The sequence below is a fragment of the Micrasema longulum genome, unplaced genomic scaffold (assembly GCF_059751315.1).
Source record: "Micrasema longulum isolate JH-2025_06_02 unplaced genomic scaffold, ASM5975131v1 h1tg002597l, whole genome shotgun sequence".
Taxonomy (NCBI): domain Eukaryota; kingdom Metazoa; phylum Arthropoda; class Insecta; order Trichoptera; family Brachycentridae; genus Micrasema; species Micrasema longulum.
The window spans coordinates 108,961-136,372 of NW_028279732.1; the positions used below are offsets into that span (position 1 = coordinate 108,961).

General features: G+C 32.0%; 2 protein-coding genes across 3 annotated transcripts; one reads left to right on the forward strand and one right to left on the reverse strand.

Annotated features, from left to right (window-relative positions):
* The first annotated feature begins 5,169 nt into the window (after positions 1-5,169).
* On the forward strand, positions 5,170-27,412 carry Taf2 (TATA-box binding protein associated factor 2). 2 transcript variants are annotated; one of them, XM_088240781.1, is made up of 19 exons: positions 5,170-5,339; positions 5,414-5,466; positions 5,549-5,712; positions 7,400-7,616; positions 8,571-8,803; positions 10,369-10,546; positions 10,628-10,897; positions 11,545-11,682; positions 12,619-12,899; positions 14,265-14,504; positions 15,163-15,412; positions 16,397-16,559; positions 16,939-17,108; positions 18,963-19,176; positions 21,576-21,825; positions 22,491-22,689; positions 23,851-24,111; positions 25,643-25,771; positions 26,854-27,412. In XM_088240781.1, exons 5-19 carry the CDS (start codon positions 8,583-8,585, stop codon positions 27,130-27,132), a joined length of 3,243 nt encoding a protein of 1,080 aa, XP_088096907.1. In that variant the 5' UTR covers positions 5,170-5,339; positions 5,414-5,466; positions 5,549-5,712; positions 7,400-7,616; positions 8,571-8,582; the 3' UTR covers positions 27,133-27,412. The 2 variants fall into 2 exon arrangements, with proteins under 2 accessions (XP_088096907.1, XP_088096906.1); XM_088240780.1 differs by having other exon boundaries at positions 5,197-5,335; positions 5,412-5,466.
* Positions 19,859-20,590, reverse strand: LOC148271900 (late histone H2B.L4-like). Its single transcript, XM_088240783.1, has one exon. The coding sequence runs from the start codon at positions 20,460-20,462 to the stop codon at positions 20,070-20,072; it is 393 nt and encodes a 130-aa protein (XP_088096909.1). The 5' UTR covers positions 20,463-20,590; the 3' UTR covers positions 19,859-20,069.

A 27,412-nucleotide genomic window follows, 5' to 3' on the forward strand; every position in this document is an offset into this window, starting at 1 on the left:
AAATTGTATTTACCATCGTTAGAATGGACTGCATAAGTCCGTCAAATAAATAAATTATACCGTTTTAAATATCCTTTTGCTTTTTACGAAGAGCATTTTATCTTTTTTTTACTTTTCCCTACCCATGTCCATTAAACATTTGTTTGTAAATGTATTAAATTGAATTTGGGTCATAGTTTTACAATGTTCAGGTAATACATATAATATTTTGAAATATATATTTATAACACATTATATATATTTACATATTACAACAATGTTTAGAATATTGCTCTGAAATAATTTTAATACAAATAAACCTTTGAAGAAGTATTGGCAAATACGTAGAGCAGAGGTTCCTAAAAGTTCCGTAGAAGGGTCGCAGGGTTCCGAGAGTTAAGGCGTATTGTCGTAGAAAACAATTCATGCTTCACATTAAATACGTGAAGTAAGGATTTTTAATTCAAAGTGTGGGCTTTCTTTTCAAGTCGAACATTACGACGTGCAAACAATAAGTTGTCATGGGTCTTAAAAATATAATTATAGTCAATTTTCGTTTTTATTGTCGAGACAGGGTTCCGCCAAAAAAAGGTCGGCAATAATTATGATTCCATAGCCAAAAAATAAATGGGAACCGCTGATGTAGAGATTGAATTTTTAAGGATTTATTTAAATTTATCCGTCTTCACACATGAACAATTGTATTTAAAAACCAACAAAATGACGGATGATCAAAGCCATTGTCGTACTTACATAAACAGTAAATAGCACCTAGCGTGTTGATAAAATAACTAAATAAATAAATGAAATTATTAAAGGTAATGAAACGATAAGTACGAAGATTTTTTATCTGATATTTTTTTTTTTTTTTAAATTTTTTTTTTGCACCACAACAGGCCAGGAGGCCCAATTACAGCGGTGAATTACATCACAGAACACCCAGGCTTGAGAAAAATCACATTTAATTTTTGTGTTCTCACCGGGAATCGAACCCGGAACCTTCCGTCTGTGAGTCAAGCTTCTTGACCACTATACCACGGAGGCCGCCTGATATATTACACATGAACGGTTGTCGCTTGGATTTTCAGTCGGTGAAATCGGATATCCGGTGGGCAGTTTCCGGCCACACCGGCTACCAGTACCATCTGGTGTCTGAACCCGAAAGATTGTCCTGTCACACGCAATTTCTTTCCACTTGGAAAAACACGTACTTACTTCGTAGATTTGCTCACTGGCATGATGTGATGGTATGGCATATTTTGCCACCGGCAGCAGCAAAGGTTATCTATTCTACCGTATGCATTTCTCTTACTTGTGAAAATATATTCGTCAATTTTATTTATTTTTTTAAAGCCAATCAATAGGCTTATGAAAGCCCAAACAGATTGGTATTAATGAGTATATTAGTTTTTGACTACTGCATTGCTCTTTAGTTCGTAGCAGGGGGGAATCGTCAAAATAAGCGATTATGCACAGCTTACCATTATGTTTGACTTTCGATAATATTTTCATAGTAAATAAAATGGGAAAAAATAAAATAATTCTAATTTATGATAAATCAACACCACCATTTATATTCTCCTACAAAAAAATATCTATGAAGTGCGCCCAGCGCCCAGCCCGTTCTCAGTGAACGGAAATTAGCCGATTATCTCAGCTTATTTCACCATACAAAGTACACTATATTTTACGACTTTAAGCCAAGTCAGCTTTTTAGTACTAAAAGAAGAATGCAGATTATAAATTTTATTTGAAGATTCTCTATTTGAAAACTAGTATTTCTATCATTTTTTCCGATGGACCATTTTTCTTTGGTAGGATACCGTCGACATATTATCACATAGGACATGTGGCGTTTGCAGTGGCCGTTTTTGGCATTATTTGTTTTTAAAGAAATCGGCCAGTGCTCAGTGTTGACAGTTACTGCTGAATGTCATTGTGGTTCATGTTAATAAACTTTTGTTCAAGTATTGTATTAAAATAGTGTAGAATAAAGCTTCATATTATATCGCGTAGTTAATAATAATTCTTGTTTGAGTTGATTTTCACAGAACCACAAAAATAGTCATTTATAATTATATTACTTACATTTTATGTACTTATATATAGGTACAAATTAATGAATGTTTTTTGTAGATAACCTAAAAAATAAATCACAGCTCGCTATTGTTTCGTAGTCAACTGGAATATAACTCCCAAATATGGAAGATTTCGTTTTCTTTTTGTTTTCAATACGGAATATCCTAAAGTTCAGACGTTTGAAAAAAAACATGGAGACATACTGTTTAATCATTCCTTTTCCATAATTTATGAAAATAAACATATTATTTAGCCCTGTTATAGGAGATTAAATTAAAAATCATAAATACGCTGGTCATATTCAGCAAATGCGTGAATCCCTCATCACTGTCGATAACCGACTGAATTTCTTTTACACTAACACCGGCCGCAGAACAGCGTCTCTGTCTTTCTTGTTATAAGTTTAATCTTTGTGCTCCCTCTCATACAGATTTATTTCTGTATTGACACATTCATTCTTCGCGTAGCAAGGATAAATAAAAATAATAAATCCAGCATAGTTATAAAAAATTTAATTTCTAAATCTGGCGTGAAAATGTCCATTTGAAGTTTACAAAAAATACAAATTCATCATTTTAAAAAAAGAGAGATACATTCAAAGTTTTGTATCTACGAGTGTAGACTAACGTGACATCGAGACACACAATAGTTAATTATTTTTTTTTACAAGGAGAGATGAAATTATTAAGGTTGGAAAACAGGAAAACAATACTTGTGTTATGATTGTGTTTAAAATATTTCATAATGTGTTTTAATGTCTTGACTCTAAGTCTAATTTATTGGCGAGTTCCCACTAAAAACATTAGACAGCAATAGCTGTTTAGAGCTAATAAAGCTAGCTACATTAGCCGGAGTTAAATAAAATACATCGGGCTTAAGAAAGTGACTGCCGGCCTAATCGGCCCTGTAGAGCGTCGTCTTTGTCATTTATACATTAATATATTATAGATACCGGACTCGTGCGATAGAGACGATGCTCTACAAAGTCGGCAGTCTTTTTCTTAAGCCCGATGTATTTAATTTATTGCCGGGTACTGTAGCTATTTAGCTAACTATCAACGTTTTTAATTATAAATCGATTGCATATTAAAGAGATAATGAGCACTACAATTTTTATTTATTTAAACTATTTATTGTGCCTTTGTTGAATTTCGAAATTGCGTTATTATGTACTCAATATTTATCTGAATTAGCTATTATTTTTATTCATTCATGTATTATTTATTACATCTTATAATTATTAATTCACATTCCTTCAAAACGCACATAAACACCACGGGGTGGACTAATCTTCAAAATTTTCGCATAAAAGATAAGAGTAGCCATTGAGTTGAAAATACTCGTTTAGGGTTTAGATGCATTAGTTTTTTCTTCATACACAGAACTGTATTATTCATTCCACTCATACACGTATCAGAAAAAAATAATAAATCAATTTTTAATCAATAATAAAAAAGCAATGAACGAAAGGACGTGCTTACTATTTTTCGTTCCTTGTATCCGGGGAAAAATCATAAAACACTTTTCAAATCTGACTAGTAGGTATTGCGAATAAACAATATTATAAACTTCTAAAACGAAATGTTTAGAATTATATTGTCAGCTGTACATGAGAAGTTTTTATTTATTTCTATGTTCCTCGACAAATGAGATATTGCATCACTACACTATTTTACAGCAACAATAATAATTATGGGGAAGAATGATGTGTAAAACATATTACATCATGTATTAAACAATTTATAAATTACAATAAATTCCAAGATTTATCAAATTTACTTTTGATGTTTCTATAGGTTGTCAAAACAAATTTCTATATCGTGTGTTAATAATTGAAAAGCCTTTAAATATTTTCCCCGAAGATTACAAATCAAAAGATTACATCGCCTGCAAAAGATAGAAGATCAAAATTTATAATACTTATCGAGAAATTTTTCACAATAATAGTGAAGCTTGTCCATATTTGTCCTTATGATTTTATTCTTGAATACTAATAAATCTTTTACATACTTTTTTTACTATTTATTTTAATTCATCTAATTACTATTGGAATATGTTAAGTGTTTGAAATGAAAATATTTGGGTTTTACTAAAAGTAGCTTTAAGTGTATCTCAAAATTAAAATAAATGGACTTGATTCATTAGTTTTCTTACTTACACATATAATATTATTGAAACACAAATCTAAACATGTTTACGTGTGTTCGAATAAATAAAAATGTATTATAGTATTTCTTTGGAACACAAATATTTGTTTATCTAGAAAAGTATTAAAAATAAACATAAAATTTGTTGCTTTTTAAAACACCTCAGCAGGGAGGTAAAAATACCAATAAAAAAATGGAATTTCTAAGCATGCAAATTTGAAAAAAAATACTTATTTAAATATTCGTGTATTGCAAAGTACATTTGAGGTATATATGCTTATTGAAAATGGTACAATATAAACTGTACCTTAGAGGATAAAACACGGGAGTCCACTTTTGGCCATTATGAGTTTTGAATAATCGTAATAAGCTATTTTATACGTGAATAAAACTATATTAATACTAAAGTCCACTTTCCTCGTAGAAATGTTTTTTTTAAATTTAAATAAAAATCTAAAGTTTCCTTTGTTTAGTACAAAAAACATAAGGAGTCCCAAATACGCTATTTTAATATCAAATATTACTATCTTATTCATGAAATTGTAATTAAATAATCATTATTTATACTAACAGTTCTTTATAAATTGAAATTATTTCATTTGGTTCTAAAGTTATAACGTTTCGAAAATCGCATTATCTCAAAACTTGGTTTCCTAAACATTTTGTTTATTGTGACTTCCGTGGTATATCCTTTAAGGTACAAATAATATTATTCATATCATATTATTAATCATATTATTATGTACAGATAATTATTCATCATACGAGTATTATAAAAATGTGGTCTGAATATTAATTAAAATACTACAGTATTATGATAACTAAATAAAAAAGAAATAAATTTCACCCTTTTTTATGTATTCAATATACCCCGCTATAACTAAGTACCCAGCACACTGAACACCCAAATCTTAAAATATTCGTTTTCCAATGTTGGTTAGAATGAATGTACAATTTTGAACACAGAACACGATTTGTTCGTCTTCTATGGGAAATGGTAGCTGTCAAAGTTTTGTGGCGTCGGCTTTCAGATATGTAAAATTGTAAATACTGTGTGTTATAGCGATAATTTCCCATTTATCAATCATGAAAAAAGAAAGAACTGCTGACAATTGTCGACCTTTCAAACTATAAGTATTTTTACATTATAATTTTAGAATTTTCCCAATATTGACAGTAAAACTAACCTATTTGTTGATGTTTTACAGCCCATCAAATTCTCAGTTTGACTGGAATAAGCTTTGAAAGGAGGAGTATAATTGTATGAACACACTTAATTACCTCTTTTAAATGGTAATTTAGTGAACTGTTTTATTTATGTACGAATTTTTGTTTATTTCCAGGGGTTTGTGGAACTAACTATTGTTCCACTTCGTGACAATTTGAGATACATAAGGCTCAATGCTAAACAGTGTCGTATTTATAGAGTTTGTTTAAACGATCAATATGAAGCGAACTTCCAATACTGTGATCCGTTTTTGGACATCTGTCAATCCAATCCTACTACGTAAGCACACATTTAAATAGCACAATTATATTCATTGCATTGTTAAAATAAACTCACTAATAAATAAGGAAGTTCAGTGGTTTTATTTTATTTGTTATAAGACTATTAAACTAAGCCATTTAATTATTTTATTTATTATTGTTTACAAACAATAAACAATACATTGAAATAATAATCACAATTTGTTATGATTAGATATTATTCATCAATTACATGTGAATAAAACAAGCACAAATAATTTTTAAAAGTTTGTATTATATTCTTTTTTTTCATTGCTATGATTATTTAAAGTTTTGTATTTCTGAAAATGCTCCGCGTGTGACGTCTCAAGTTCTCTTCAGCTTCTTCTCGTCTCGTCTGGTCAGTTCTGCCGATTAATCCGCTGACTTACCGCAAACCAACTTTGCTGCTCTTTTATCTTTGAATCTTTCACAACTCTCTTATCATTGGTTGATTCATATGAACTAGTGATGTCGTTCAAAGTAGTTCATTTTTATTTGTTTTTTTATACACTTTTAAGAAACTTTGCTGCACAATTTAATGCTCTAATTTTTACCCTGCATAAGAAAACATTTTTTTATCTAATTTTCCATAGGGCTGAACTTCCTTATTAATTCACATGAATAATTCTATAGAATTGAAAAATCAATTGAAATATAGGAATAATGGTAAATAATTCATTTATTTGTTTAAAACTTCAAGTACAAAGAATTAGTACTTTGGCGGACTTATTGCTAAAAGCAAGATCTTTCAGCCAACCAAAAAACAGACTGGTCAAAAGAAGATTTGGTCAAAAATTTGTACTTAAAAACGAAAATATACATCAAAAAGATACATACATAATAATATAAAATGTTTACATCTTTGTTGTTACATTCAATTCCTATAATTTGTTATTTTTCACCTTCCGTGTTGTAGTCTCGTCGTAGTGATGCCGACTGATGGATCAAAGGTTCAAGGCTCGTATTCTATTATTGGGTTATTTACAACTATCTGAAATGCCCCCATAATTGAAATATTTGGGTGAATCATAAGAACGCGTATATTTGTTTTAAAAAAAATATACATATATTTATGAGACGTGTTAAAACAGAGACGGCAATCTCCACCATTAGTCTGAAATGAGTTAGGTATGGTGATGGATAGAGAAACAAAAATTCTATTGACAACGGCAAAAGTTTCGGAACAAAAATGGCAGTATCTCATACACTTTTTTGACTCAATATATTTAGTTCCGAAAAACAATGGCAATCTTTATGTTACATAACAAACCAAACCAAAACCATCTATTAATTTAAAATGAGTCAATAATTTCCCGATTAATCACAATAAAATATAACTTCTTGCAACAATTATTTACAAAAATAATAAATTATTCTTGCAGCCTAGGAAAAGTACTAAAAATCGTTTATTGCACATCACTCAAAATGAAAAAAGCGGAGAATGCCATCTTTGTTTTAACACGCCTAATAAATAAGATAAAAATAGCGACATAGGTGTAATAAAGAAAATAGTATGCATATCTCTTTGATATCTTCATAACTGATCAAACTTATTAATATTATTTTATGTCTTGTTTAACCATTAACTTGACATGAAAAAGATCAGTTGTAGTTCTGATTTTTACTGTTTTATATGTTTATAGTGTTTTAGGAAACTGTACGTTATGCAATTAATTTATTGACAGGCGATCATTGGATGTGTTCTCCAACTGCCACCTGGTGGCAGCCCAGAAGATCGACCCTGACCACAACTCTGGGGAGCTCCACATCACCGTCCCTCCGGAAGCCGCTCACCTTGTGGGAGAAGGTCGGGGACTGAGAATAGGTATAGAGTTCTCCCTGGAGAATCCCCAAGGAGGAATACATTTTGTTGTGCCTGAAGGAGAAGGCACACTCACAGAGGTAATATTTATTTATATATCGACAACTAAAAACAAAATAAATATTTACATTTATAAAAAATAAATATGGAAAAATACAATTCGTTTTATTAATGCACCAAGATTACACAGTACAGTAATTGTTTATTATTCAAATTCTAATTAATTCTTCTTAACTTTTAATCCTGAAAATCTTAGGAATTAGAATTACTTAAAATTCCCTTTATTCATCCGTGATATCCATCTATCATAACATGGCAATGATTTGTCTATTGTAAGTGTACATATTGTTATTCATTGTCATTTGTTGTTTATATGCTTGTTATGATTTATAATTGCGTGTAACTCGTTTTTGGCCGATGTTATCATATTTTAGTGAAAGCCCCTATAAAAGGGAAAAAAACATGACATTGGCAATATCAAAATGGTGATAAGTAGTATGCCTAAAAAAATTTTTAAGCATATGAAAATAGAAAACAATCTACAGAAAAAAACCAAACATTTTTTTTTGTTTAGCGATATGCATTTTATTTATTAATTCTAATTTTAATCAAGTTAGTAATTATTATCATGGCCTTTTGCACCTAACCTTTTTTTTATGATATATCCATCACAGGTGTTTTACAATTAAGTTTTCCATAATAGTGTTTGAATTTATTTAAATAATTCTACATGAACTTATTATAATATTATTATAATATAATATTTAATATTTATATATTATTATAATATAATATTTATTAGAGCTAGTTACAGGACACATTTTATAAAACATTATTTATATTAGAATCATAATCGTAATCATATATTTCACAGGTTTTAAGCGGAAGAAAATACCAAGTGTAAGTAAAACCATAGACCAAATATAAGTCATATTGGGAGTATTTGCTTAGAAAAAATAGTAATATTTTTGTTCATTTGTAAAGACACTTGACAAGTCATCAGTTGATACGAAAAAATATTTTTTTCTTGACAGAAATCAGCTCACATGTTCACATACGGCCATTCAGCCCGTCTGTGGTTCCCGTGCGTTGACAGTTTCGCGGAGCCCTGCACTTGGAAACTGGAGTTCACGGTGGACGAGAGCCTCACAGCCGTGTCCTGTGGAGAACTTGTGGACACTCTCTTCACCCCGGACTATCGCAGGAAGACGTTCCACTACGTTGTCAACACACCAGCCTGTGCCCCTAATATCGCTCTCGCAATAGGGTAAACAAGAAACTGTGTCATTTTAACAATTTAATCATTAATCTTAATAATACTTTGAGTTTAAAGAACACATTATTACATATTGTGCAAAAAAATGTGCCAACCGTCTGTGCATTCACAGTTTACTCATTACAAATTAATGTGTCAAACTTACAAATCGGCAAAGTAGTCAACATACCATTTACCATTTTAAAATGTCTTTTTTTAAAAAGCATTACACTCCAGGGAGGCAATAACAATTTGAAGTTAACAGAGTTATCTTCGACTGTCTAGAAAGTAAAATTGATCTTTATGTACACAAATGTATATATTTGTATGAAAATTTCAAGTATCTTTGTCGGTAACCTGTAATTGAACATATTTCGAAAAAAAATTGTACGCGTATTCTATTTTTCATACATAAAACTTAATTTTAATTCGTATATAAAATTGAAGATAAATATGGGCCCTGGTTGAAAGAGGTATTGTCAAATATTCATATTACATATCAATTTTCTCACAAAACTTGTCATAGTAGTTACTTCATGTTCAAATAATAAACCTGTCATAGAATTATAATAGTCCAGAAACCACATAAGTGCATCAAACTGAAGCAGACTAAACTACTCATAAATTAGTAGTTTTCACATTTTGGCCATTTATAATCAACGAAGACAGCAAAGAATTATTCTGTAGACGTTGCTTAGTACACAACTGTCGATTTAAATTCAATTTACATTTTTTTTTTGCACCACAACAGGCCAGGAGTCCTAATTACAGTGGTGAATTACATCACAGAGCACCCAGGCTTGAGAAAAATCACATTTTAATTTTTTGTGTTCTCATCGGGAATCGAACCCGGAACCTTCCGTGCGTGAGTCAAGCGTCTTGACCACTTTATCACGGAGGCCGCGCTTATTATGTCATGCTGTGTCATGCTGTGTCATTTGTAAGTGTCAAAATACTGCTGGGATTAAAATGGAGTAAGGTAGGATCACATTTCATGTGTAAGTAGCGAATTCACAAATAATATTATTTAAGAATTCGATTATTTTACCGTCTGTCAGGCTTTTAAATAAGACAAGGTAGACATTTTGTTAGTATTGCCATGGTAATGAATTTTTTTACCCGGCTTTCTATTAATAAACCTTAGTATAATATTAAACGGTATTAATTGACTTAATTACTAAATGATTATTAATGTTTTTTTTTACATTTGCCTAATATAATTACCTGGTTTTTTTTGTATAGTCCAGTCAGTAAAATATTTTTTTAACACTACACAAAATTATCTTATATTTGTGATAATATATTGTTTGCGATCTGGTAACATTACGCGGCCACTTCACACATGCAGGCGAGATGTCAGATTTTTGGACACAGTGTGATGTATGCAAACATGATTCTACGCGCCTTCTGGTATATTATAATTCTATGAAACCTGCATAATATGTACATTATTAAAATCACTGCAATAATCCCCTTGTAGGAGGAAAACAGGCATGAAGATATTTCTTATACCTAATGTAGAAACCATCATAAAGACTTTTTTCCATCAACATTAATTTGTTTTTATAATTTTTCAGACCGTTTGAGATTTATGTTGATCCGTTCATGCACGAAGTTACACATTTTTGTCTTCCAAATCTGATGCCAAATCTAAAGAACTCCGTACGTTATATGCATGAAGCGTTTGAATTTTATGAAGAAACACTTTCAACTAGATATCCGTATTCTTGTTACAAGCAAGTCTTTGTCGATGAGGTAACTGCACAGCATAATTATTATTATTGTAGGTTATATTGTCATCGCAACATATTTCACTAGTCTTTATTCTGTTTCAAGGTTGAACAAGATGTATCTGCGTATACTACGATGTCCATTATGAGCACTCACCTTCTTCATTCCATCGCCATCATAGATCAGACGTACATCACTCGAAAAGCGATGGCTCAAGCGATAGCCGAACAGTTCTTCGGGTGTTTTATTACTATGCAGAATTGGTCAGATTTGTGGCTGGCTAAAGGAATTTCAGAGTACCTCTGTGGACTTTACGCCAAGAAGTGCTTTGGAAATAACGAGTATAGAGACTGGATTCAACATGAACTTCAAGAGGTTTGCACTTTTTTATTTTTGAAAGTTAAATTAATTTATGAGTATGGTTTTTTTACTAAAAATTTATGGACATTTAAAAAATATTGTTGAATATTTAAAAAACAGAGTTTTTTAAATTTATTTTATGATAATGAGTAACCATCGTAAAGTTAGTACCTCAAATATAAAAAAATATATATTTAATATTTTGTCTGCATTTGGCACATTTATATCTCAGGCCAGACATAATCGATGTATTATGGACATGGCATTAATCTATGCGTTGAAAATATTGCTGTGTACAAAAAAAAAACACAGAACACTCAGTCAGTCATATAATGAACAGGTTAATCAATAAAAACTGCTAAAGATTTTAAAAGTCTTTCTATTCACACTTTATAAAGCGCCCTTGAGGTATTATATTACGAAAATGGCACTATATAAATTATCCATAATAATAATATCTTTATTTACGATTTACCCAAATATTTCATTACTCAGGCTACTTCCAATTAGTCATGTAATGATTTAAATCTTGGACCACTGATCTGTGAATCCAGGACACTACCACGGTACAAAAATCCGGTTTGTTTTATACAATATTATTTACCAATCTGCAGGGTACCCATTTTCCTGTTTCTGGGTGTTGAGAATAGTGTTTGTTTCAGGTTGTTACTTACGAAGAGATATATGGAGGCATTGTTCTGGATCCCTGGCAACCACCTGTTTCTATCACCCATGGGACCAAAGACCAATTTTATTTTCCCGTTAGAAATATCCACACCATGTCACCACGATATGTTGGGGTTAGTAAAAAGTGTCATATGTTAAATTGTTTTTATCTTTCTCATATCCGCAGTTGATGGTTCAGAAAATACCGCAATCAGGACCAACGATAAAATGGTTATTAGATGACCAGCCTTATGCGTTAGGTGTAAATAACTGTCACACATATCGAATTCTCATGGAAAACATCAAAATGAATATTACATTGAGTTAAATGTTAGAATGTTTTTTTTTTTTTTCATTTGTTATTTTCATTCATTTGCAAAGATGAACAAATATTTATGATCTTTCTTATTTACTACGATATTAATGTCTTAGTAAATAAGTAGTGCTCTGTGAATTAAAGGCAGTTTGATCCAATATCGCATTTTGTTTTTATTAAATATTTTTAAAACCTTAATTTTGTCTACCTATCTAATGTGCATACTAACCACTATATTATTTTCTTTTGTTGTGTTTATCTTTCTAATAGTACGGAAAAAAAATAATTAAGTACTCTGGTTTATAATGTTTATTCTACATACGCATGTGGTTCGATTTCATTACCAACATTAAAATCTGAGAACGGACCCAGCAGCCTCCTTTAATGAGCATTTTGAGGATGTGGTGGTGGACCTGGCATGGACACAAGCTGTGGATGCCTCAAGGGAGCTTTAACCCAAGTTGCCTCTTCTTCACACCTGCAGGCTCCCGCCATCAATGACAATCTTTATTTGACGGAACTAAGGGATTCGAGATTTACGTGGGGGTGGGCGAGTTTGCTGACTAGTGATAGGGTCTCCTAAAGGCATATGGTCATGTCCATACGCTCCGCTTGTGCGCGGATGTGGAAAAAAGAAAGAATGAATTCTACATGTTTATTGTTTTTTTAAGCCATTTTACATATCATTTTGAATATTGTATTTCCCCTTAGGGCTTATATACAAATAATAAAAAATAAAAATATTTCTTGGCAGGTTATGAGGAAGAAGTCTCACTTGGTGTTGAGAATGCTGGAGCAACGCATCGGGCAAGAGCTACTGCTGCAAGTGTTCAACAAACAGCTGTCTCTGGCCAGCAATGCCGCCTCCACCCGCATCGGTGCCGGACTCTGGGGACACCTTCTCTTGTCCACAAACCTCTTCGTCAAGGCCATCTTCACTGTCACCGGCAAGGACATGGCGGTGTTTGTTGATCAGTGGGTTCGTTCGGGAGGCCATGCTAGATTTACACTCAATTCGGTGTTCAACAGAAAACGGTACAGAGGTTTTTTTTTATGCAAAAATAATGTTTTATTTTTGTCGCTAATTAAAAGTTGTAAGTAGGCTCCCATATAGGCATGATAAAACGTCTGTTTTAGAGAATCTGCTTTACATCTCACATTAAATTAAATTAATTTTTGAGTGTTAAAGCTTAAGGACTAAACTCTAAATAAATTAGCAGAATTAAATTATTATGCAAATAAAACTTTGTTATTAGTGTTACACAATTTTTGTTTTCATAATAATTTATAATGAAGTGTTACGAAGTGAATGCTGATTCAATTAACAGCAGAACATCATTTGTGGTCCCTCTATCCATATTTTCTCTAAGCTAAATTTCAACTAACTTTTTTATATCCTTGGTTTTTTCACTCAATTTTATACATTTTGGTCTAAGAAAAATATTTAATATCTTGTGCTGTGTATGCCAAATACTATCAAACTGCATCTCGCAGTAGGGTCTTTTCAGGTTTTTTTATTCTTTTTATTTTTAAATTAGCAAAAAATGTACAATAATTACGGTACTAATATTTTTTCCTGCAATGTCGGATAAATTTTCTGCAAAGCTTTCAAATGTACATATTTTGAACTACCCGAAAACAAGACGTTTTGCGTCTTGTGAGACAAACGGCATATATGACGTTTTTGGACCAAGCTTGTATGCAATGTTAGAAAAAAAATATGTGATGCCAACTGTAAACCGTTTTGTATGTGCTCATTATTAAACTTAAAAATTATAAATAAAAACTTGTTTTGATTACATTGATAGTTATATAATTAGAATTGTAAAAATCTGCTCTAAATATACATTACATTTTTAACGTTATTCCCGATTTGTAAAAATATCCTATTATTGCTCATGTTTCATATTTGTGGATGAGAGTTTCATAGAAATCTGTGTAATTTTGTATTGGGTTATACTGCATATGTATTTTATTAATTTTGGATTGGATTTCTCCACGTGTTGTACTTTTATTTCATACACATACACTTATTGCAACTATCAATTTACACTTGTTACATTTACAATTTCCACTTTTAATTAAAACTAACACAGGCACTAGGCACAGTAATTGCCACAATCTTTTAAGTACACTTTACATATATAAAATATAATAATCTGTATCTGATTGTGTAAGGAATTTCCAAAACTTTATTTTAAAGTACGAATTTAAATTTGTCAGCTATTTTGCCCATTTTGATAAAAATTAACCATAAATAAGTTTAAATTCACTTTTAACGATGCAACTGGCTCTGGTTGATGTTGAAATTGCTGAATTTGGTTCTAATAATCTTATTGTATTTAAAACAGACACCTTTTTATGATTAATACTAAGAATCTTTTTGTTTTTATTTTTCAGAAACACTGTAGAGTTGGAAATCAGGCAAGATTCTGTTTCTCAAAAAGGCATTCGGAAATACGTAGGGCCACTTTTACTGACTCTTCAAGAGTTAGACGGGACATTCAAACACACTCTGCAAATCGAAAATACTGTGGTGAAGGCCGATATCACTTGTCATTCCAAGAGCAGAAGGAACAAGAAAAAGAAAATCCCGCTATGTACTGGAGAAGAAGTGGACATGGACCTTTCTGCAATGGAGTAAGAATTTTTTTAATTGCATTCATACTAGTTGGTAAAAAATATTTTATTTACAATTAAAGAAAGAAAACAATTTAAATACACATTGACTTATTATCATCATTATTCCCTAATCCACACCTAATGGCGCATAGGGAACTGCATTGTTACACCAATCGCAGCGTATCTCGATCATTTGACAAGATGAACAGTCTTACTCTTCAGGTAAGCTTCAGTCTAGGAACTAGAAAACATTTCATTTTAATCTCGTGTGACTATAATGTCATATTTTGCTATAACAGGTGTAAATTATATTATTATTTTATAACTTATGGATATTACATAGATTATTAAACAGTATATCCATGTTTTTTTTTTAAATACCTGTGTTTTAAAATATCTCGTCTTTTACTCAATGTAACTTGAGGTTACAGCACCGTTCACAGAGTGATTTTTTGAGCACAGTCTTTTAAGAGTTAAAATATCTTTTTCAAATCAGTATTTCATGTCAACCTTACCGAGAATCAAACCAGAGACCTCATGACAAGTAGGAAAATGTGCCAACCTTTCTTATTATCAATAATATTCTAAATTCGCATTGAAAATCTACTCCATTTTGATTATCTGCACAATTTTTTTTAAGTCTGTTTACTTATGCACCAAAATACTTTTTTTTCAGTGACTCTCCAGTATTATGGATTCGATTGGACCCAGAAATGTCACTTCTCCGAAGTGTAGTGATTTACCAACCAGATTACCAGTGGCAATACCAACTACGTCATGAACGTGATGTCACCGCACAAAATGAGGCTATTTACGCTCTGGATAAGTACTCCACACCAGCCACTCGCATGGCCCTTACTGACACTATAGAAAATGAACAAGTCTTTTATAAAGTTAGATGCAAAGCTGCTCTATGTTTGACTAAGGTAATTTTGTGCATCTATCAAAAATAATATTAAAATGTATCAGATTATTATTAATTTATTTATTGAGTATGGGGGTTACTGATTGAACCTCAGAATGTTAGAGCGCTCGCCTCCTACCTAACAGCCCGAAACTTTAAGGATCTGGGCTTGGAGAACACTCACCCTCCACTCAGTAGCCAGGCTCTTTAAAGACCTGGGTTTGGAGGGCGAGAAGTAATTTACAGGGACCTCACAATAGATCTACGTAGGAAAAAACTGCTTATACACCTGACTTCTATTTTACACTGGGGATACTGTTTAAAAACAGTATACTTAAAGAATAAGGATAGATAGGTTTCTTATATAAAAAATCAATTAAGGAAATATGAAAAAATATTTATTGTTTATTTTATCTCAATATTATTTTTAAAAAATGGTTACAAACATTATTTACCATCACTATCAGACAATACAACATCCTTTTTATCACGTACATTCAAGGTGCTAGGCAAGTTGAAAAACAAATATGTATTATTATTACTACGCAATATTAATAAAAATATATATATATGCAGCATTATTTTGAAACCGTGTAAAAAAAGAGGTTTTTTTTAATGTGGTTTTTGTTAGGAGCCATTGAAAAGTACCACAACCAAACAAAATATTCAGATATGTCAAATACTCATCCACATAAAAAGTTCGGTTAGTAAGCGATTGAAATGTAATAAAGAATAATCTGTGATTCAAATTGATGCTACCAGCACCGCACAAAATATTCAGACTTGTTTTGGATAAACGACATCAGCAAATGAAAGCTTATACTGGTAGAAATCACACAAAAAATGGACCTTTTTAATATGTTTCACCATTGTGGACAGTGACAGGGCCTGCATTCAATAGAAGAATAATTATATAAATTTTAAGTTTAATTTTAAGTGCCGCATAATAAAAAATAGTATATCACATTCATTTACCAAACTTCTTCATACTTTATATTATTTCTAGGTGGCAAACGCAATGGTTAGCTCATGGGCTGGTCCGCCAGCTATGTTAGCAATATTTAGAAAGATGTTTGGCTCGTTCTCCGCCCCCCATATTGTCAGACAGAATAACTTCGATAATTTCCAACATTACTACCTGCAGAAAACTATTCCTGTAGCTATGGCGGGTAAGTTTAACAATTCTCATATCTAATTTAACTCGCTCATTCTCATTTCTAGATGATACCCATAGATATTTTAATATCAGTTTCTATATTAGTTTCAATGTTTGCAAAAAAAATTGTTACCTACTAAAATAGAACTAGCAATATGTGTTCATGAATAAATTAATGTCGATACTAGTTTTCAATAGAGAATGAGGAATAAAGGGAGAGGAGACGAGGAGATAATTAAGGAAGAGAAAGGAGACGTTTCTACAAATGTTATTTAAACAAAGGTACTGGAATACACGGAGCCAAATATATTATTTATTTTTAAACAATTGATTTATTTATTGATTGTTATTCACTTGTTCCAAAAATAAAATAAACTACTTATCTGTTTTAGGGCTACGAAATACCCATGGCATCTGTCCTCCCGAAGTGACCCGATTTCTATTGGATCTCTTTAAATACAATGATAACTCTAAGAATCATTATTCAGATAATTACTATAGATCTGCTTTAGTGGATTCTCTTGCTGCCACAATAACAGCTGTTGTGTCTGTAGTTCATCAGGTTACCAATTCATGTATTTTTTGTTCCTACCTGTTATTTATAATACAGTCAAACTTGGTTATAACGATCGCGGAAACAGCGAGATCTCGGACGTAACGAGGAAACATTCATCGACATTTTAGTTTATGGTTTTCTCCATACATTTATTCACTTTTTTTAATCGGATTATGTTTATGACACTATGTAAGTGTCTAAGTACCTAATTGGTGTTTTCGCCGGCAACATTGAAAAAATATTACACACATGGTTGAAATTGCATGTAAAAAATCCAAGCTTTGTGAACCCAGCAAGTATATATTACAATTTACAACTTTTGTAGTTTATGAACAACATCTTTATTTTGGGGTTTTTTTTACAATGCTTTTTAGTTTTTTTTAATGTTCTATAGTCAATGCATAACAAACAATAAAAATGTCAGATCAGTTAAAAACTAACCCTTTTATTATAAACATGTCTACTAACTAGAGTGACACTCAAATCGTGAAAAAGTGGCAATTAGTTGTGGAATATAATGTGACACCAAAAATCTTGACGTGTGTCATCATCTTATCCTCAGTGTAAATATTGTGAAAAAATAAGAGCGTTTATTTATCCTCATTTTAAATTTCAAAAGTAGTATGTTTGCAAGAATTTATTATAACTTTCCTTAATGGTTTTATTTTTTAGTTACATATTTGTATGAACTATACATATGTATATTTATTTGTTTACTTAGTGACAATATGCAATGGCGATTGGATTTTAAAAAACCTTTTTTTGGTATAACGAGTAATGCTTACAATGAACAAATTCAGTCGATCCCATCGTCCTCGTAATAACCAAATTCTACTGTATGTCTTAATTGATTAATACTTTTTTTTTCTTTTTTCAAATCATTTTCGTTTCACGGTTGGTCTGATATTTATACAATATTTTACACATTTTGTACTGATTTTAAATTTTAAAAGCATTCAATTTATATTCAAATTTGTTGCAACAGAGAGGGAAAACATTTTCGAGAAGGGAATATGGAATTCTAGGCATTTACAGGGCTTGTGACCAGTCTGCAAGCATTTGGACATACTCAAACATTGTTGCATTCAATTTAGTTCAAAATTACAATTTCAGGAGGATTACTTTTTGCGTGGTGAAGTTTCATAGGTTTTTGTCGTTCGCACTCTTTTCTCTTTACTCTCTTCCACTCTTTTTTTTTTCCACAATTACACTCTTTAATCTTTTCCGATATGTCGGTACCTCCGTAAAGATGGCATAATAACTCAGAAAACCTCATTGTACATCTGATTGGATATGAAAATCTAAGAAATTTATATCAGTTTTTGACTTTTTATTTTATTTTTTCCATGTGAGTCTTAGATATTTTATTTATTACAAAGGTAAAGGTACAAAAATTTCATAAAATATTAATGTGTAACAAACTCCGTAAGTCCCAAAGCCCATCCATCAGTGCAATTCTGAACGCTTTCTATACCCCTAGAGAGCGTTCAGAACTGAACTGCAGGCCATGGAACACACTTGGGACCAGAAAAGAAAAATTCTCAGAGCAAAAGTCATTTTATAACAGATTGTGAATATTGTTCATGTATTTTTTAAATGATATCTTGACTGATATTTATTGAAATTATCACTAATTTATTGGTAAAGTTTTGTCAAACATTTTTTTGTATCTTATTGTACATCTATTTTCTGTATGTTCCGATTCACATATAAATCGGTAAATCGCGTTTTTTTAATGACCTTCTTGAAGTTGTTAAAATGTGTTATAAATATTTATCTTATGCAAGTTATTTATTCAAAGATGACTAAACTTTTATAATGTAAAATTATTTTCTTGTTTAAAATGTAGTTATTTTTTAGGGAGCCCCAATCACAGCTGAATCGCTGTCAGCAGATACACGATTAGTTCTTGAAGAAATCACCAGGGTTTTAAATTTAGAGAAAGTTTTACCGTGTTACAAAAACACTGTCACCGTTAGCTGTCTCCGAGCAGTAAGACGCCTACAGCAGTGTGGACATCTTCCCAGTGCACCCAACTTGTTTAGAAGTTATGCTGAATATGGGCAGTATATAGGTAATTTTTTTATTTATTTATAATATTGCAATATGTAGGTACTATACATTATGAAATTAAGGATACCAGCTTCCTGGCAGGATGGAAAGAGAAAATAAATGAAATCTTATAATAATCTTCAAAACCTTAACCATCATTCCCTTATCTTTTTAATGGTGTATAGGTCACTGCATTAGCACACCAATCCAAGAGTATCTTTATAATTTGTTACATAAATGCAAGATGATCAATCTTGAGCTGCAGATGTCAATCCAGGGCAGTGTAAAAACACCTTTCTAAATATTCATATGAAGCTTGTCAATCGCATCCGAGTCCTCTTGGACGGTAGATAAATGCACTAACCATTAGACAACGAGGCGGACTAATTGTAATTGATTATATTAAAATATAGTATCTTTAAAATTATTGTTTTACTGTATTTGTACTTTAAAAAAAATAAATTATGTGGTTATTTCATGCAAACAAAATATTTATCTCTTTTTGCTCTTTTTATATTTATATGCTATTGAGACTATTAAATTATTAATAAATTATTCATTAATTATATTTTGTTGTACTAGTACTCTATTTGTCCCGACTCAACGTTACTCAATTTATAAAATCAAACAATATGTATAATTTAGTGTAAAAGCACTTTATTTCAATCTAATGTTAACATAAATAAAAACTGTGACATTATTATCAAAAATATCACAGTATTATAATGAAATTGAAACCAGCAACAACAATAATTATTTCATGCTGTACAAATCATAAATAACAAACTCCATACCTTGAAAATAAAAGATTCTATAAAAACAACCAATAAATTATTAACTATTATGCACAAAATTATACTTTTAAATAATTTGAGTGTTCTGAATCATTAAAACGTATTATTGAAGTGTGATTTCTCAATCCAGTGTTTTAGCCGATTGCTTGATGTAGCTATGTATGGCTTTAGCAGCTTCGGAAACAGCGTGTTTGGAAAGCTCTCCGGGTAAGACCAACCTCGTGGCAGTTTGTATCTCCCGACTGCTGAGTGTAGACTTCTTGTTATAAACCACAAGACGCGCTGCTTCGGATGCGATTCTTTCGAATATATCACTCACAAAACTATTCATAATGATCATGGCACGGCTTGAAATACCTATATCTGTGTGAACTTGCTTCAGCACTTTGTAAATATAAATGGAGTAGCTCTCGCGCCTTCCTTTACGCTTCTTTTTTATTTCATTTTTACTGTGAAGTATAACTTGCGTTGGCTTTTTACTTGAAACCTTTTTCTTTTTATTAACATCATCCATATTTGAGAATTTTCAACTGAATTACGAATTTTCAATATTTAACTTTGCTCACTCCTTCTATGACAAGTGAAGAATGACAAATGCGCAAATGACAGTCTGCATTGCAACAATTTTTGACAGCAACTGAAATACACACAATATCCTTTTCATGCCATATGTAGGTAGACTTATAATTTATTTTTTTTGTAGAAATTCTTTACCTGTATATTTATTGTGTACACATTCATTCTGTGCAAAAATAATATACATAGTATGGTTTTATCTATTTCATTTTTACGTTGGCGAGCTTATTTCTTCCAACCTTCCAACAGAATAAATACTGTTTTTTTTTATTTAAAAGTTGATAATGGCCGATGTTAATGACAAATAAAATTTTTGTTGGATCATTGATTTAATGTTCTTAAACATAGATTACATAATATTTTTAGTATGTTCAAATATTAAAATATTTCTAGACATTACTGGATTCAACCATCTTATTCATATGAAATTATAGAGAAATAGAAGTTCAAAAACTCGCATCACCACAACTGTATTCAGATTTTCAGCTAATTATTTTCGACTGTTTGAAAATGGTTCTAAAATTGAAATGTTATGGTAAAACATAAGAATGCTTATATTTCTTTTAAAAAATAGCCTATCACACATAACACTTGTAAAATGCCTAGACTTCTGTATTTTGTAATAATTCTTCTATCCATATTACCTTCAAAAAACGCCTGCAACATTGTTTTTCATATATTCTCAACATTTTAATTTCCCTCTTTTTTTTCTCCTTTCTTTCTAGATAATTTTTTTGTCTCCTTCCAAACTCCTGACCCAATCTCTCATTCTATCCATTCTTTATCCCAACATTCAAAATGTTACTGAAATATGTTTTGTTTTTAGTAATACGTCTAAATGTACAAGCTCTATCTGCCCACTAAAAACATCTGTAATAAAAATGCATATAAAATAAAAAGAAAGTACAAATTATGACCAATTTACAATGGTCGGTTTTTGTTTGTTTGGAAGATATTGCTTTTAGCAATACGCCAAGGTGCATTTTTTTGTAAGAGACGTTTAAAAAAAAAATGCTTTTATATTATTAATACAATGGCTTTTTTTCCTTAGATGTCCGCCTGGCTGCCTTGGAGTGTCTCGTTGACTTTGTTCGAGTAGATGGTAGAATGGAGGACCTGATCTCTCTTCTCACTGTGGTGGAAAACGACCCTGATCCAGCTGTGCGTCATGGTCTTGCTCGTCTCCTCATCAAGATGCCACCCTTCCGAAAAGCCTCCAAACATCGACTGGATACAGAGAGCCTAGTGCAACGCCTATGGGGAAATGTCAATGGTCTTCTATCAAATGATGCGCGATTGAGGTGCAATTACTTTTTTTATTTACCTCGCTTATAATAAATAGAAAAAAATTATATTGACATTTCTTGGTGGAACTGCATTTTAATTATAATAATAAAAATACATACGCAGTTTTGTCCCGCTTTTATTTATAATTTTCTCCAGTGACCTGGTTTCGTCGTGACTGACATCAGAGTAGTTCATATATATACTTAAAATATATATGCACCGCCGCATTGTACAGAGCTCTATGCTCGCCATTTAATCTCGCGGCGATGTCCGATGCACTTTTTTTTGCAATATCTTTTATGAATACTACTTCCCTACCTCTATCGCAACGGAGATAAAGGCCATTTTGAAGAAGGAAATATATGCAATCTGTAACATTCACCGTTCTGCCTTTCATTAAGCATCCATATTTCTTCATTTTGTTCTTGATAACATATGAATACATAGATTTCCATATACCCTTCTTTAAAATGTTCACTATCTCTGTTGTAACATTGTGTCAATAGCTCCCTAGAGGGTGGAGTCCAGTCCTTGTCTACAAACATTCGGAAATACCAATATCATCGTAGTTTTTTTAAAATAAATATTTCACACAAAGATTTTTATTTTTGGGGGCATCAAGTGTGGTAGGGTGTATTTTAATTATTTGTGATGTTTTTATGTAATTATTATTCAACAGATGTGACATGGTAGACCTTTACTACACTCTGTATGGGAACCGCACTCCCGTCTGTATGCCTCTACCGGAGATCCAAGCCATGATGAGGCAGGCTCATCACCGCGAGCACAGAGAAAGGGAAAAGGAGAGGCAGAGAGAAAAGGAGAAGGCGAAAGAGAGGGAGCTTGAAAGAGAGAGAATGACTACCCCTAACTATGAGGTGAATTTTCAATTTTGTAATTTTGTTGCAAAGAATTACATTAAAGGTTGCAAATTATTACTAACAATTTTGTAAAATAGATCTATTATCAATCAGCTCGCTATGTATGTTATCGAACTATTACTTTTTTAATAATTGCCTCCAGATTTTACTTCTTTCTTCTTCAGCCTTGTTCTTTCCACTGTTGGATAAAGGCCTCTTCCAAACATCTCCACTCCTTCCTATCATCCACTTTATCATCCATGTTGTACTGGCTATCGAAGCAATGTTGTTGACCCATATTTTTAGTGGCCTTCCAACACCTCTTCCGTTTACCCGTGGTCTCCACTTTATTATTCTGGGTGTCCACCTGCCATCATTTTGCCTCGCCAAGTTTCTTGCTCACTGCCATTTTAATTTTGCTCACCACCTATGATATCCGTAATTACGGTTCAGTGCCTTATTTCTTAATTTCTTATTCTGTCTCTTAGACATACACCGAGCATCTGTTTTTTCATGGACCATTGCGTGCATTTTAGTTTCTGGCTACTTTTCTGTGGTTTCTAGTACACATGTTCTCATTAGCTTGTTTATTTGAAATTGAAAACTTGAAATTACTTACGTATCTGTAAATTTAAATAACCGTGATCTAGTTGGTCAGCGTGATTGCCTACCTTGCAATAGGTCTCGGGTTGGATAACTGACATGGTTGACATCTCACTTTCTTATAACAAAAAAAATATATTTTTTCAGTCTATATTATCAGAGCTATGATTTTTTTAATTAGAAATTCACAAGTTCTCTTGATGAGTTCTGCTGATTGGTAAATTGGCTTCCCGTAAAATGGAAATCTATCATAACACTATATCATTGGTTTATTCAGAAAAACTAGTGACGCCGTTCAAAATTTTTTTAGAAATTTTTTTTTTTCATACATTTTCAAGAAACTTTGCTGTACAATTTAATGCTCTAGTTTTTACCGCGCCTAAGAAAACATTTTTTACATCCAATTTTCTGTAACACCAAACTTCATTGAGATACATCTTTCTTGGATTTTTTTCTTGTAAATAGTGGGAATAGAACCCCCAACGCCAGTTTCACAGTTTATAAAGCCTATCATAAAGGTGCTCATGCCATATTGTGGGATTTAAAAAAATATTTTCTATATGCTTTCTTTTCTAGCAAAAGCCGATTATTTCTCCATCCGGTAGCATAATCAAGACTGAAATGGGGGCCATCAAACGGCGAGCAGAGTCTCCGCTCCCACTGCCACCTAAACCTGTTCCCGATTCTCTAAATCTCGGCTCATCATCATTACTGCCGGGACAGAATATAGCGGACCTGATCAAAAAGGAGCCGATAGAGATCAAGACAGAAATGCCAGATTATATTGAACAGCCTGTTGCACCGATGATCACGGACAATATCATTCATGTCATAAAGGTAACTTAAAAACTTTATATTTATGTAATGAAAACAATCTGTTTTATCCAAATATTTGTAGACAGGCTGGATTTCACTGCCTAGGGAGTTATTAGGATCTAAATAAATTCCCAGACTCTCATATTCACTTCTCAAATCTCACTCTGTTACAATAAATTAAGATCTTAATATGATGTGTGATAGACAGTTTTTATGAATAGGTATTTGAACATTGTTTTTCTGTCACTCTTACGCAAATGCCTCCCAGATACTGTGCGAAAAAGACAACCACACGTTGGAGTAATTCTGCCTAGCCCAAATTGACAAAATTGACGTTTGGCTGTTCCATTTTCCATACCCCTAAACTAAACCCATTTTGTTATTTTTTTTAAGAAAGCGAATTAAGTATAAGATACTGTTTTTTTTTATTGTTTATCATATATATTTGTACATCATACGTCCGAAGACGTCAGATAAAACTGTTTTTTTTTAAAGTTTTTGAATAGTCTTAGATCCCATAAGAAACAATTATCAAAAAACCAAAACAATAAAGTCATGCCAATAGTAAATATCTATAGTGTGTAAAAAGATCATTGCTCTAGTGCAATAATCCAGGGAGAAAATACGGGAATACATTTGGATGAAGAAAAATAAGACTATGTTTCCCCTTAATAACTCCCTAGAAAGTGAAATCTAGGCTGTCTACAAACATTTGGACATACTCGAAACATTGTTGATTAAAACTAACTGGTATAAGAAGTATAAAAATTGGAAAGTGTTTTCAGGCGTTGCCTAGTAGGTGATTTAATTCAGCCAGATGAATCTCACCCACATCAATAACGGTTTCAGCTATTTTACTTCACAACAGTCAATATATATATATATATTTTTTTTTTTTTGCACCACAACAGGCCAGGATGCCCAATTACAGTGGTGAATTACATCACAGAACACCCAGGCTTGAGAAAAATCTAATTAAAATTTTTGTGTTCTCACCGGGAATCGAACCCGGAACCTTCCGTGCGTGAGTCAAGCGTCTTGACCACTACACCCGCATATATGAAAGATTTGAGGAAATCTGGAAGTTCAAACACATAAACAGAATGGTGAATGTTATACAGTGTGTAAAGTTGCCACTTAAACTAGCCAATGACAGGTCATGAGCCCTGTAAATGCCTAAACATCCATATTCCCTTCTCAAATCCCTCTCTGTTGCAATAAATTTAGACATTATGAATCACTTTGTTTAGTCCGTGAATATAAATTAAGTATATGTATATTTGTAAAATAATTTTTAAAATATCACTCTCTTTATAATATGTTCCAACTCCATTAGACCTCTCTCCTTTGTTATTTGGCACAAAATAAACAGGCAAACTTAATCAATCAATTTGGATCCAATAATTTTTATTTATACTCTGTTGATTTAGACAAAAGAGCATTGTTCATTCAATATTTTATCAACATGTACATCTGCAATTCTTCAGCAGAGCTTCCGCTACTGTTCCAACTGGTTTGTTAATTGTTATTAATGTTTTTTTTTTACATCCAGGATGATTCTAAACGGGAATATCTCTCTGAGAACTCTATATCGTTACCCGGATTGCAAGGACCTCCTGGGCCTGTTGGATTTGAACCAGGAATGTTTCAACCTAAATCAGATACTCCGAGCTCATCTAAGGTAAAATTCTACATAGTAACTATGGGTATAATTTTTATCAGACTTATCTGTACAGTGTACCCTCGAATTACCAAATACTAGATTCAGCTGAGGTGTTTCGAGGACCTAAAAGATTTTGAACTCAAAAAAATAATTAAATATTCTAAAGCTGCTAATATAGCAGAGAATCTAATATGTTCTAAAGACGTGATGATGATATCTCGCTAAACGCTGAAAAATGTTCCGTTCTTCGCATAGGCAAAAACAACCCTATGTATACTTACCTTTCGGGTGGTGTCCAACTCAAACTTGTGAAGCATCAAAAAGATCTCGGCATAATCATATCAATGGATTTAAAATGGGAGGCTCACATCACATCTATTGCCAAGAAAGCCAAGTCAAAAATTTACTTGATTAAAAAGGCATTCCAAAATATAACTTCAATGGTATTTCTCAAAATATATAAGACCTTTATTGAAGTATGGATATCAAGTATGGAGTCCCTATTTTACTAAAGACATTGAGCTATTGTAAAAAGTCCAAAGATGTGCTACAAAAATCCCCAAAGGATGCCTTACCACGGTAAATTAAAAGCACTAGGGCTTACATCATTGGAAAAACAACGGAAGAGAGGGGACTTAATAGAAACTTATAAGATACTCAATAATTACTATGACTGCCCCCCACATGAGATGTATCAATTAAATCCCAACACAAATACACGGGGTCATAACTGGAAGCTCTATCGTCCCCAATTCCACCTCGATCCCAAGAAAAACTTCCTTTCCAGCAGGGTAGTTTCAGACTAGAATAAATTGCCAAGTCTAGTTGTCCATTCCATTTCGGTCAACCAGTTCAAAAACTGTTTGGATGCTTTTTTGAAGGAAGAACTTGGACAAAAAGCAGTACACGAAATATAGGCGCATCAGCAAGGCTGCCTGCGTGTGACGAATAATAATAATAATGTGTCACTAAATACACGCACATTGCAATTTTTCATAAGTTTTAATTGTCAAAAGTAATAATGGGTGTTGAATCCCTATAGTACAAATTATGGTTTTATGCTTTGTAATTTTAATGTATTTTACTGTTTTGTTTTTAAGTCTAAGAAACGGAAGAAGGACAAAAAGAAGCATAAACATAAGCATAAGCACAAGCACAGCAACAAGGATCGCTCTTCCTCTAAGGATAAAGAAAGAAGTCACAGTATGCCCAAGGATAGAGATCGGGAGAAGATGCTCAAGGATCCTTCTAAATCAATGTCAGATCAGCTCAGGGTGAAGGAAGACACGAGGGAAACGCTCAGTTCATTTAGTTCCAGTCCAAGTCCTACTCAAGATATGATGCCAAACTCAAATTCTACGCCGATGCACCTGAATTAATTATTTATCGTATGTTTGTGTAATAAATTTATTATTGACAAATACAAAGTGTAACATAAACTACATACAAATATTTTTATTAATGTATGTAAACAATAAATTATAAAAATCATTTTATCTTTTTTATTGATGATGAAATAAATGGATGATATGTTATCAATTGAACTCTACTATCCTCATTTCTCTCCTACCGTTGTGATTTGTATCTCTTTATCAACAATGTACTGGAAAATTGTTATTTGTTTATGTATCAATAAATTTGAGGACTTATTTAGATCAA